Genomic DNA, 12518 nt, shown 5'->3' on the forward strand with positions numbered 1-12518 from the left:
AATCCCGAATTCCCATTTCCCAGAACCACAGGCACCAAGGTGGGATAATCCCAAATTCCCATTTCCTGGAACCAAAGGCTCCAAGGTGGGATAAAATCCCGAATTCCCATTTCCCAAAGCCAAAGGCACCAAGGTGGGATAATCCCGAATTCCCATTTCCCAGAGCCAAAGGCACTAAGGTGGGATAATCCCGAATTCCCATTTCCCAGAGCCAAAGGCACCAAGGTGGGATAATCCCAAATTCCCATTTCCCAGAATCCACCCAGCCCCGGTGGGACAAATCCCTCTGGGAAGCCCACGAGGAACAGGGAGAAGAAATTTTAGGATTCCAGGGAACTTCTGGATAATCTGGGACAAAAACTACCCCAGGCCTGGCTTAAATCCCCTCCTGATCCGTGGCTTAGCAACGGCCTGGGCTCAGTTCTAGTTCCTCATTAGTCCTTGCTCCGTAAACAACCAGATAATGACCCCTTAATGAGCTTTTTATGGAAGGTTTTAAAATCTTGGATGAGAAATCAGGGAGCTGTTGGGGGCTGAGCCCGCGGGGTGTGGCTTTATTGGCGTTATAATTGTAATTATTATCGGTGTTGCTGTTAATGTTTGGAAAAAACCCAACCCCCAACCTTTCCAGCAAAGGTGGAAAACGGGGATCTGTGGGAAAGAGGAGGACGGGAGAGACCTTGGGAATGATATTTTCCCCCAAAAAAATCAGTCAAAGCAACGGCGACCCCTTTGAGATCCCAAATCCCCCGGGAGGCAGGAAGGGCATTAAAATTAAGAGGGCATTAAAATTAATATCTTAATATTTTATTCATATTTTTTAACGGCAGAACCGGAGGCAGGAAGGGCGTTAAAATTAAAAGGGCATAAAAATGAACATATTAATACTTTATTCCTCTTTTTAATTAGTATTTCCCACTTTTTTTTTTCTCATTAATATTATTTTATTGATATTTCCCTCGGAATTTTCCCCACCTACTTTCCCGGAGCTGAGAGATGACCTAAAATCCGTGGTGATTTAAAATGAGCCGAGTTAAATTAGCCTCAATTAATTCCAGGAGTCTAATTAGTGAAAATTAAACCTTAGTTAAATTTAGATCTAAAAAATTCGCGGCCTTAATTAAGACTTTACCTGCGCTTTGATTTTCCCCCTTTGATTATCCTTCTCCTTGCTTTTTCCAGAGCCACTTTTCCCAGTTTTTTCGGGGCTTCTGTTTGTCCTCACGGCCCATCCCCTTCTTTTCCACCCACAGGGAGAAAGGGGAAGTCCTGGAAAACCGGGAACGCCGGGATCGGATGGACGGCACGGAGCGAAGGCGAGCGTCTGGAATTATGGGATCACAGAGGGTGGATTTGGGTGGGAAGGGACCTTAAAACTCCCCCAGTTCCATAAATAAGAGGTTTTCCCCAAAGCTTTGCTGCAAATCCACCTCTGCCAAGCGTTTATTCCTGTAAAAATGAGATTATTGGGAATCCGTTCCCGTAAATCGACGTGGATCCGGGTGGAGACGTTTGGACGCTGGGATGGGGGATTTTCCTCCTCTCCACGAGTCAGGTCTCCCATTCCCATCCCCCCAGAAAACTGGGATTCAACCAGGGAACGCTTCTCAACCGGCTTCATCCACCCCCCCGGCCCTGTTGGAATTGTCAAGGAACGGGAATTTTTCATGGAATTTTTCCCCTCTCCTCAGCGAATAACTCCGTGACCCGAAGACAAGGAAATTCCTTGTCCATCCAGGAAATTCCAGCCTTGCCAGGGCCACATCAGCCCCCATTTTTTCCTCTTGGCTCCTTCCAGGGGGAACAGGGAGCGGCGGGAAACGCCGGAGCCTCGGGAATTCCGGGGGAGAAAGGAGAAAAGGTTGGTACTCCCCGGCCTTTCTTCAGGGAAAAGCAATTCCCACATCCCTCAGGTCGGGTCAACAAGATTCCCTATTTTTTCCATCACATTCCCAGAGGGCAGAGGGCAACTGTCTGGAGTAGCAAAGGTTGGGAATGCAGCTGGAAAAAGCAGGAGAGGGAAATCTCCTTAAATCCCGATGTACAGAACTCCAGGGGGGTCCTGGTTTTTTTAGGAAAAGCCACCCCAAGGCCCCGATTTTGGGATTGGCAGAGTTTATCTCATCAGCATTCCCGGGGTTAAAGGGTTCCTGGGATGCTCTGGGGTGGAAAAAAATGTGGAAGTGGAAAAAGTTTCCGAGCTTTCCCGAGGGAATTCCCACCTGGATCCCTGCCCCGTCGATCTCCCTTCTCTGGATTTGAAATTTAAAATTCTTGAATTTAAAATTCTTTAAATTGGAAAAAAATTGGGCTTTTCCACAGAAGGAGAAAGGGGGAAAAAAATGGGATTTCAGTTAAAACAGCAACTCCTTGGAAAAAAGAAAAAAAAGGAGAAAGGAAAACATCCAACAATCTCAGCAGGTCCCATCCAGTGGTTTTTTTTGGCATTTTCCAGCCCCTCGGGCCCTTCCTGCATCCCAGTGGGATTTGGGATCTCATTCCCTGTCTCTCCTGTCCTCCTCCTTCCCGCAGATCCCTGTTTTCCACCCTCGCTGGAGGTTGGGAGTTGGGATTTTATGGATCAGTGCTCCCCGTTTTTCCCAAAGTTATGGATTAAAGGACTCTGGGAGAGCTGGGAATTAGGAATTGTTGGGAATCATCCCAGAGAAGGACAAGGAGAGGTGGAGAGCGAAGCCAAAGCGGCCTCTTCCTCCTCCACCAAAGTGGGATGGGAATGGTATCCCGCTATTCCCAAATCCATGGGAGCAGTTGGATGATGTTTGACTGGAACATCTCTAAATCCACCTCTGTTGGTGATTCCCAGGGAGCCAAAGGAGTTCCTGGACTGGGAGGCTTCAAGGGCCAGATGGGATGGCCCGGGAAGGCTGGAAGTGCTGGAGCAGACGGACCTCAAGGACCACAGGGAGAGCCAGGACCACAGGTGAGATGGGCTGGGACCAAACCCTCCTGGATGTGTCCCCAGGTGTGTCCCCACATCCACATCTCCCTCCTCTTCCAAATCCACATCTCCCTCCTCTTCCAAATCCACATCTCCCTCCTCTTCCAAGTTCCCATATCCACATTTCTCTGCTCTTCCAAGCTCCTACATCCACATCTCCCTCCTACATCCACATCTCCCTCCTACATCCACATCTCCCTCCTCTTCCAAGGTCCCACATCCACATCTCCCTCCTCTTCCAAACTCTCACATCCACATCTCCCTCCCACATCCACATCTCCCTCCTCTTCCAAGCTCCCACCTCTCCCTCCTCTTCCACATCCACCTCTCCCTCCTCTTCCAAGCTCCCACATCCACATTTCCCTCCCACATCCACATCTCCCTCCTCTTCCAAGCTCCCACATCCCCTCTTCCCATGGAATTTCCCTTCATCCCTCTCTCCCATCCCCTCTTCCCACAGGATTTCACTTCATCCCTCTCTTCCTTTCCCCCTTGGAGATTTTCCTCCTCCTTCCCTCCCTCTTTTCCCCGTTTTCAGGGGCGAGACTCGACCTTTCCAGGGATAATTTCCAATTATCCGGCCCTCGAGCGCCCCCCTAATTATCCTAATTACCCCTAATGATCAGAGTGCTCGTGTTTAAGGAGCCTCTCAGCATTCAGGACACGCCGGGAACCTTTGGAAAGGGAATAAAAAGCCTTGGAAATGAGGATTTAATGGAGTTTCCGAGCGGGGTCGGTTGTGTGATAATGAGGAGGTGCCAAAACAAGGGAGGGATTAATTCAAGATGTGAAGGAATGAAGGGGTTTTTTTCAAGGGAGAGAGGGCTGGGAGTTAAAGTTTTTGAGGGTTGAAGTTGTTTTGAATTAAAAAAATAAAGGAAAAAAAAATAAATAAAAAAAACCAAAACAAAACAAAAAACAACCACAAAAAAAATAAAATTAAAAAACCCCAAACCAAACAAAGAAAAAAATAAAAATAAAAAATAAAATTTAAAAAAAAGCCACAAAAAATAAAATTTAAAAAAACAAACCAACCAAACAAAAAAACCCAAAGCAAATAAATAAAAACATCCAAAACAAAGCAAACAAACAAACAAAAAACCAAAAAAACAACCAAACAAAAAAACCTATAAAATAACAAAAAAAACCAAACGAAGACAAACAAAAAACAAATAAAAAACCCACAAAAAACCAGACCAAACAAACAAAAACCCCCAAAAATAAAACAAACAAAAAACCCCAAAACAAAAGGAAAAAAAAATACCAAAAACAAAAAGAAACCAAACCAAACAAAGGAAAAAACACAAAAATCAAAGCAAACAAACACCCCCAAAAAAAACAAACCAAAAATCTCCAAAACTAAAAAAACACCAAAGCAAAACAAACAAAAAACCCAAAAAATTAAAACAAACAAAAACCCAAAAAACCAGAAACAGAGAAAACCCCCCCAAAAACCAAGCCAAAACAAAAAAAACCAAAGAAAACAAGACAAACAAAAAAACCCATAAAAAAATAAAATAAATCTAAACTAAAACATACAAAAAACCACAACCCCCCCCCCCAAAAACCCAAAACAAAACAAACAAAAAAACCAGCGTAAACCCCCCAAAAAAACCCACGAAAAAACAACAAACCAAAACAAACAACAAAACCCCAAAATAAGACAACCAAAAAACAAAAAAAAAAACCCCCAAAAAAAAAATCAAAAAAAAACAAAAAACCAAACCAAAAAAAACCAAAACAAACAAAAAAAACCCCAAATAATAATAATAAAAAAATAAAAATAAAAATAAAAATAAAATAAAAATAAAAGTTAAAAAATAATAAAAAAAAAATAAAATTCTCAGGCTGGGAAGTCCAGCAGAGGGATTGGGAAGGGATTGTCTCCCTCTGCTGAGGCTCTGGGGCTGAAATTAGGGAAAAGGGCCTTCTTTTCCCACAGGATCCATCCTTCCTGCCCAGGGAAAACCTCCCATCCCATCCCATCTGTCCATGAATCCCTTGGGATCCAGAGGGCTCTGAGGATCTTCCCAGGGAATCTCTTCATGGAATCTTCCGACCCCGACGCCTTCCGCCATCCCAGGGCACGGATTCCAAGAATTCCAAGAATTCCAACCCGGCCTTGGACACTCCCAGGGATCCAGGGGCAGCCACAGCTTCTCTGGGAATTCCATTCCAGCCCCTCCCCACCCTCCCAGCCGGGAATTCCTTCCCAATATCCCACCTAACCCCGCCCTCTGGAAGTTTGAAGCCTCTTCCCCCCTTGGCCTGTCATTCCCAAGCTCTTCTAAATTAAATATTCCCTTTCCATCTTTTTTTTTTGGCTCCTGGAAGGCCCCAAAAAAACGTGTTTCCTTTCCAGGCTGAACATTCCGTGGGATTGAAGGGGAAAATCCCACTGGGAGCTGTGGGATAAAGGTCTGGGAGGGGTTGACTGAGCTCTCCTCTCCCTCTCCAGGGGCCTCCAGGGAAAAGAGGGAAAAGCCGGATCGGCCTCAGGGGACCCCCGGGAATGGACGGACCCAAAGGAGCCAGGGTGAGTTTGGGATGATCCCAAAGGAGCCAGGGTGAGTTTGGGATGATCCCAAAGGAGCCAGGGTGAGTTTGGGATGATCCCAAAGGAGCCAGGGTGAGTTTGGGATCATCCCAAAGAAGGCAGGGTGAGTTTGGGATCATCCCAAAGGAGCCAGGGAGAGTTTGGGATGATCCATCTGTATGGATGATCCCAAAGGAGCCAGGGATAATAAGGGATGATCCCAAAGGAGCCAGGGTTGGGATGGGATGATCCCAAAGAGTCAGGACCAGGATGGGATGATCTCAAAGGAGCCAGGGTGAGTGCGGGATGATCCCAAAAGGAGGCAGGGTCGGTGTGGGATGATCCCAAATGGAGGCAGGGTCAGGATGGGATGATCCCAAAGGAGCCAGGGTCAGGATGGGATGATCTCAAAAGGAGGCAGGGTCGGTGTGGGATGATCCCAAATGGAGGCAGGGTCAGGATGGGATGATCCCAAAGGAGCCAGGACCAGGATGGGATGATCCAAAGGAGCCAGGGTGAGTGTGGGATGATCCCAAAAGGAGCCAGGGTGAGTGTGGGATGATCCCAAAGGAGCCAGGGAGAGTGTGGGATGATCCCAAACGAGGCAAGAGTCAGGATGGGATGATCTCAAAGGAGCCAGGGTGAGTGTGGGATGATCCCAAAGGAGACAGGGTCGGGATGGAATGATCCCAAAGGAGCCAGGGTGAGTGTGGGATGATCCCAAAGGAGGCAGGGTCGGTGTGGGATGATCCCAAAGGAGCCAGGGTGAGTGTGGGATGATCCCAAAAGGAGCCAGGGTTAAAATGAGATGATCCCAAAGGAGCCAGGATGAGTGTGGGATGATCCATCTGTATGGATGATCCCAAAGGAGCCAGGGTGAGTCTGGGGTGATCCCAAAGGAGCCAGGGTGAGTTTGGGATGATCCCAAAGGAGCCAGGGTGAGTTTGGGATGATCCCAAAGGAGCCAGGGTGAGTGTGGGATGATCCCAAAGGAGCCAGGGTGAGTTTGGGATCATCCCAGAGGAGCCAGGGTTACAATGAGATGATCCCAAAGGAGCCAGGGTGAGTGTGGGATGATCCCAAAGGAGGCAGGTTCGGGATGGGATGATCCCAAAGGAGGCAGGGTTGGGATGGGATGATCCCAAAGAGTCAGGGCCAGGATGGGATGATCCCAAAGGAGCCAGGGTGAGTGTGGGATGATCCCAAAGGAGCCAGGGTGAGTGTGGGATGATCCCAAAGGAGACAGGGTCAGGATGGAATGATCCCAAAGGAGCCAGGGTGAGTCTGGGATGATCCCAAAGGAGCCAGGGATAATAAGGGATGATCCCAAAGGAGCCAGGGTTGGGATGGGATGATCCCAAAGAGTCAGGACCAGGATGGAATGATCCCAAAGGAGCCAGGGTGAGTGTGGGATGATCCCAAAGGAGCCAGGGTGAGTGTGGGATGATCCCAAAACGAGGCAGGGTCAGTTTGGGATGATCCCAAATACCAGACATTGGATATGGGAATGCTCCACTTCTCCAGCTGGGACAATCCTGGGATTCCTGGGGGCTTCCAGTTGTTTTTAAATCCGATTTCTTTGGGAAAACCCCATATTTTGGGGCAGCAAATCCTTGCTGTCTTTCCCACAGAAAACCAGGAAAAAAACCCCAATATTCCACCTTTTCCTGCCCATCAGGGAACACAAACAAGAGCCTCACCCCACAATCCCAAATCCCAGCTCCTGCCAACCATTCCCCGGGATTTTTAGGATCAGGAAGCGGCTCTGCTTTGCCTCCATGTGCTGCTGGAACTTAATGTGATTTTTTCCCCTCATGTTCCAGCCCTTGGATTGAGAAAAATGACCCTCCCTGCCCCTAATTCGGGTCATTCTTCTTGTTCTCCGCGTCCTTTAATATTTTTAAGCGGGTTTTTTTCCACCCACAAATCCGGTTTTCGGGGACGTTTTTCAAGGAATTTAATCCCTTGCTGACAAACTCCCCCCCCCGGGGGGGTCTCTGGTTGCTCCCGGTTTTCCACACCCTCTCCCCGCCCCCACTTTTAACCCCTGAAAAACCCGAAAATAAATAAATAAAACCCCACTGTTAAAAATCTTTATTTTTTGGGGAGTCGAGCAGAGCAAAAAAATCTCCCCCCCCCCAAAAAAACCCCAAAATCCAGGAACTGTGATCCACGCTTTTATTCTTATTTTCTTGCACGGATATCCCTAAAATTCGTAGGAAAATAAGAGTGTTTTTCAGCTCATCTCCAGGGAATGAGGTGAATTTTATTCTCGAGAGCATTTAAGGCTCGATCTGCCTTTTGTAATGACTTTAAGTGGTTTTTTAACAGGGTGAAAATGGCCCGGCGGGACCCAAAGGAGAAAAGGGAGACCCCGGGCTGACTGTGAGTGATTTAATAGTGTTGTGAAGAGGGGAAAATAGAACGAACTAGAATAGAAAATCCCTGTTGCAGATCCCTTAAAATTTAGGTCTCCATCCTGTTGAAAATTGGGGGTTTTTGCCATTGAATTGATGCTTTAATTTTTCCAGATCAGGGGAAAATCCCTGTTGCAGGTCCCTCAAAATTTAGGTCTCCATCCTGTCACAAATTGGATTTTGTGCCACATGAGTTATCCTTTAATTTTCCCAGAGACCTTAGGATTAATTTGAGCAACTCCTGCTTGATCCAACACTAAGGAAGAGCAGGAGACAGGAATGTGCCCCATTTTCCAAGGCCTCTGGGAGCAATCCTGAAGGAAAAGGAGTGGTTGATCCACATGGATCAGGGGAAAATCCCTGTTGCAGATCCCTGAAAATTTAGGTCTCCATCCTGTCACAAATTGGATTTTGTGCCACTTAATTTATCCTTTAATTTTTCCAGATCAGGGGAAAATCCCTGTTGCAGGTCCCTGAAAATTCAGGTCTCCATCCTGTTGCAAATTGGGTTTTCTGCCATTTAATTTATCCTTTAATTTTTCCAGAGGGTTTAGGATTAATTTGAGCAGCTCCTGCTTGGCCCCAGGGCTGATCCAACATTTGGGAAGAGCAGGAGACAGGAATGTGCCCCATTTTCCAAGGCATCTGGGAGCAATCCTGAAGGAAAAGGAGTGGTTGATCCACATGGATCAGGGGAAAATCCCTGTTGCAGATCCCTGAAAATTTGGGACTCCATCCTGTCACAAATTGGGGTTTGTGCCACTTAATTTATACTTCAATTTTTCCAGATCAGGGGAAAATCCCTGGTGCAGATCCCTCAAAATTTAAGTCTCCATCCTGTCACAAATTGGATTTTGTGCCATTTAATTTATCCTTTAATTTTTCCAGAGGGTTTAGGATTAATTTGAGCAGCTCCTGCTTGATCCAACACCAAGGAAAAGCAGGAGACAGGAAAAGCTGCTTTTCCAGGCTTATAAATCCTGAAGGAAAAGGAGTGGTTGATCCACTTAAGTATAAAGAATAAATCAAATGCCACAAAATCCAATTTTTAACAGGATGGAGACCTAAATTTTAAAGGAGATCCAGCAGGGATTTTTCCCCTGATCCACGTGGATTTTTTTCCTTCAGGATTTATAGGACCAGAGCAGCAGCTTTTCCCTGCTGGCACATTCCTGTCTCCTGATTTTCCTTAGTGTTGGATCAAGCAGGAGCTGCTCAAATTAATCCTAAACCCTCTGGAAAAATTAAAGGATAAATCAAGTGGCACAAAACCCCATTTTCCACAGGATAAAGACCCAAATTTTAAGGATCAGTGGAAAACCCCCGTTGCAGATCCCTCAAAATTTCGGTCTTTATCCCGTTGCAAATCCCGGTTTTGTGCCATTTAATTGATAATTTAAATTTTCCAGAGTGAATCCAGTGGAAAAATCCCGTTTTTAATCCTTTTTTTTCCCCTCCTTGGCACAGGAGGAAGAGGTGAAGGAGGTGGTGAGGAGCGAGCTGAGGTGCTCCGGGGGTGAGTTGGCAGCTGCCAGCGGCTAAATTGGAGCAATTTGGGAGCTGGCACAAGGCTCAGCCATGGAAATGTCACCCCATTAACAGCCCGGGGGAGTTTTGTCACCTCTCCCCGCTCAGAAATGAGGCCAAAATGTCTTTTCATCCCACTGAAACTCGGATTTTTTTCCCCCTTAAAACCCCTTTCTTCTCTTTTCTTTCCCTGCTTCAATCCCTGTTTTCTCCCTGCTCAGAAATCAGGGTGGAATTCTGAGCCACAACATCTTTTCATCCCACTGAAACTCTGATTTTTTTCCCCCTTAAATCCCCTCTCTTCCCATTTCTTTCCCTGTTTTTTGTGGTCATTCTATTCATCCCTCATTCCATTCATCCCTGATTACTCAAAGTTTGGAGCTGCATTTTCCCTCCTAACACCCTTTAATTCCTGATTTAATCCCTTTTTTCTCTCTGCTCAGAAATCAGTGTGGAATTCTGGGCCACAACATCTTTTCATCCCACTGAAACTCTGATTTTTCCCCCCTTAAATGCCCTTTCTTCCCATTTCTTTCCCTGTTTTTTGTGGCAAATCCTTCCTTCCTGCTCATTCCATTCATCCCTCATTCCATTCCTCCCTCATCCCATTAACCCCTCATCCCATTAATCCCTCATTCCATTCATTCCTCATTCCATCCATCCCTCATTCCATTTATCCCTGATTAGGGAAAGTTTGGACCTGCATTTTCCCTCCTAACACCCTTTAATTCCCATTTTAATCCCTGTTTTCCCTCTGCTCAGAAATCAGTGTGGAATTCTGGGCCACAACATCTTTTCATCCCACTGAAACTCTGATTTTTCCCCCCCTAAATCCCCTCTCTTCCCATTTCTTTCCCTGTTTTTTGTGGCAAATCCTTCCTTCCTGCTCATTCCATTCATTCCTCATTCCATTCATCCCTCAATCCATTAATCCCTCATCCCATTCCTCCCTCATTCCATTCATCCCTCATTCCATTCCTCCCTCATTCCCTTTATCCCTGATTAGGGAAAGTTTGGAGCTGCATTTTCCCTCCTAACACCCTTTAATTCCTGATTTAATCCCTGTTTTCTCCCTGCTCAGAAATCAGTGTGGAATTCTGAGCCACAGCATCTTTTCATCCCACTGAAATTCTGATTTTTCCCCCCTTAAATCCCCTCTCTTCCCATTTCTTTCCCTGTTTTTTGTGGCAAATCCTTTCTCCTTGATCATTCCATTCCTCCCTCATTCCATTCCTCCCTCATTCCACTGATCCCTCATTCCCTTCATCCCTGATTAGGGAAAAATTGGAGCTGCATTTTCCCTCCTAACACCCTTTAATTCCTGATTTAACCCCTGTTTTCCCTCTGCTCAAAAATGAGGGTGGAACTCTGAGCCAAAATGTCTTTTCATCCCACTGAAACTCTGATTTTTTCCCCTTAAATCCCCTCTTTTCCCATTTCTTTCCCTGTTTTTTGTGGTCATTCCATTCATCCCTCATTCCATTCATCCCTGATTACTCAAAGTTTGGACCTGCATTTTCCCTCCTAACACCCTTTAATTCCCATTTTAATCCCTGTTTTCCCTCTGCTCAGAAATCAGTGTGGAATTCTGAGCCACAACATCTTTTCATCCCACTGAAACTCTGATTTTTCCCCCCTTAAATGCCCTTTCTTCCCATTTCTTTCCCTGTTTTTTGTGGCAAATCCTTCCTTCCTGCTCATTCCATTCATCCCTCATTCCATTCCTCCCTCATCCCATTAACCCCTCATCCCATTAATCCCTCATTCCATTCATTCCTCATTCCATCCATCCCTCATTCCATTTATCCCTGATTAGGGAAAGTTTGGACCTGCATTTTCCCTCCTAACACCCTTTAATTCCCATTTTAATCCCTGTTTTCCCTCTGCTCAGAAATCAGTGTGGAATTCTGGGCCACAACATCTTTTCATCCCACTGAAACTCTGATTTTTCCCCCCCTAAATCCCCTCTCTTCCCATTTCTTTCCCTGTTTTTTGTGGCAAATCCTTCCTTCCTGCTCATTCCATTCATTCCTCATTCCATTCATCCCTCAATCCATTAATCCCTCATCCCATTCCTCCCTCATCCCATTCATCCCTCATTCCATTCCTCCCTCATTCCCTTTATCCCTGATTAATGAAAGATTGGAGCTGCATTTTCCCTCCTAACACCTTTTAATTCCTGCTTTAATCCCTGTTTTCCCTCTGCTCAGAAATCAGTGTGGAATTCTGAGCCACAACATCTTTTCATCCCACTGAAACTCTGATTTTTCCCCCCATAAATCCCCTCTCTTCCCATTTTTTCCCCTGTTTTTTGTGGTCATTCCATTCCTCCCTCATTCCATTCATCCCTCATTCCATTCATCCCTGATTAGGGAAAGTTTGGAGCTGCATTTTCCCTCCTAACCCCCTTTAATTCCTGCTTTAATCCCTGTTTTCCCTCTGCTCAGAAATGAGGGTGGAATTCTGGACCACCATGTCTGGAATCCCACTCCTGGAGATGTCAGGAAGCATTTGGATGCTTGGAAGGGGGGGAATAAAGGCTGGAAAACAGGCCCTGAAAGCATTTGCTGCCTGGAAAAATCAGGATTTTGTTGGAAAATCTTATTTATACCTGGAAAAAACGGAGCAAACTCGACCCTGCCTTTGGTGTCTTTGCAGATCGTGGAGGGGAGTCGGGAATGGTGCTCCTGGAAAAGGGTAAGGCTGCTGAAATCCAGGGAATGCACAGGGATTCACCCAATGGGATCTTGGGTCACCCAATGGGATCTTGGATCACCCAGTGGGATCTTGGATCACCCAAATGGGATCTTGGATTACCAAATGGGATCTTGGATCACCCAGTGGGATCCTGGGTCACCCAATGGGATCTTGGGTCACCCAGTGGGATCTTGGGTCACCCAATGGGATCTTGGATCACCCAAGTGGGATCTTGGAACACCCAAGTGGGATCCTGGATTACCAAATGGGATTCTGGATTACCAAATGGGACTCTGGATTACCAAATGGGATCTTGGATTACCCAATGGGATCTTGGATTACCAAAAGGGATTCTGGATCACCCACTGGGATCCTGGATCAC

The 12518-nt window shown here is 46.1% G+C and overlaps 1 protein-coding gene across 1 annotated transcript in view; it reads left to right on the top strand.

The window, feature by feature from the left end:
• Window positions 1-12518, top strand: part of LOC127462239 (collagen alpha-1(VII) chain-like) — a 142766-nt gene that overhangs the window by 124946 nt on the left and 5302 nt on the right. The window contains exons 75-81 of the mRNA XM_051770693.1: window positions 1254-1316; window positions 1799-1861; window positions 2825-2941; window positions 5418-5495; window positions 7827-7880; window positions 9380-9428; window positions 12098-12136. Coding sequence (XP_051626653.1) covers window positions 1254-1316; window positions 1799-1861; window positions 2825-2941; window positions 5418-5495; window positions 7827-7880; window positions 9380-9428; window positions 12098-12136 — 463 coding nt within the window. The remainder of the gene's footprint in view (window positions 1-1253; window positions 1317-1798; window positions 1862-2824; window positions 2942-5417; window positions 5496-7826; window positions 7881-9379; window positions 9429-12097; window positions 12137-12518) is intronic.

This window comes from Manacus candei, unplaced genomic scaffold (assembly GCF_025592945.1).
Source record: "Manacus candei isolate 608988 ecotype Guabito, Panama unplaced genomic scaffold, ASM2559294v1 h1tg000123l, whole genome shotgun sequence".
NCBI classification, from domain to species: Eukaryota; Metazoa; Chordata; class Aves; order Passeriformes; family Pipridae; genus Manacus; species Manacus candei.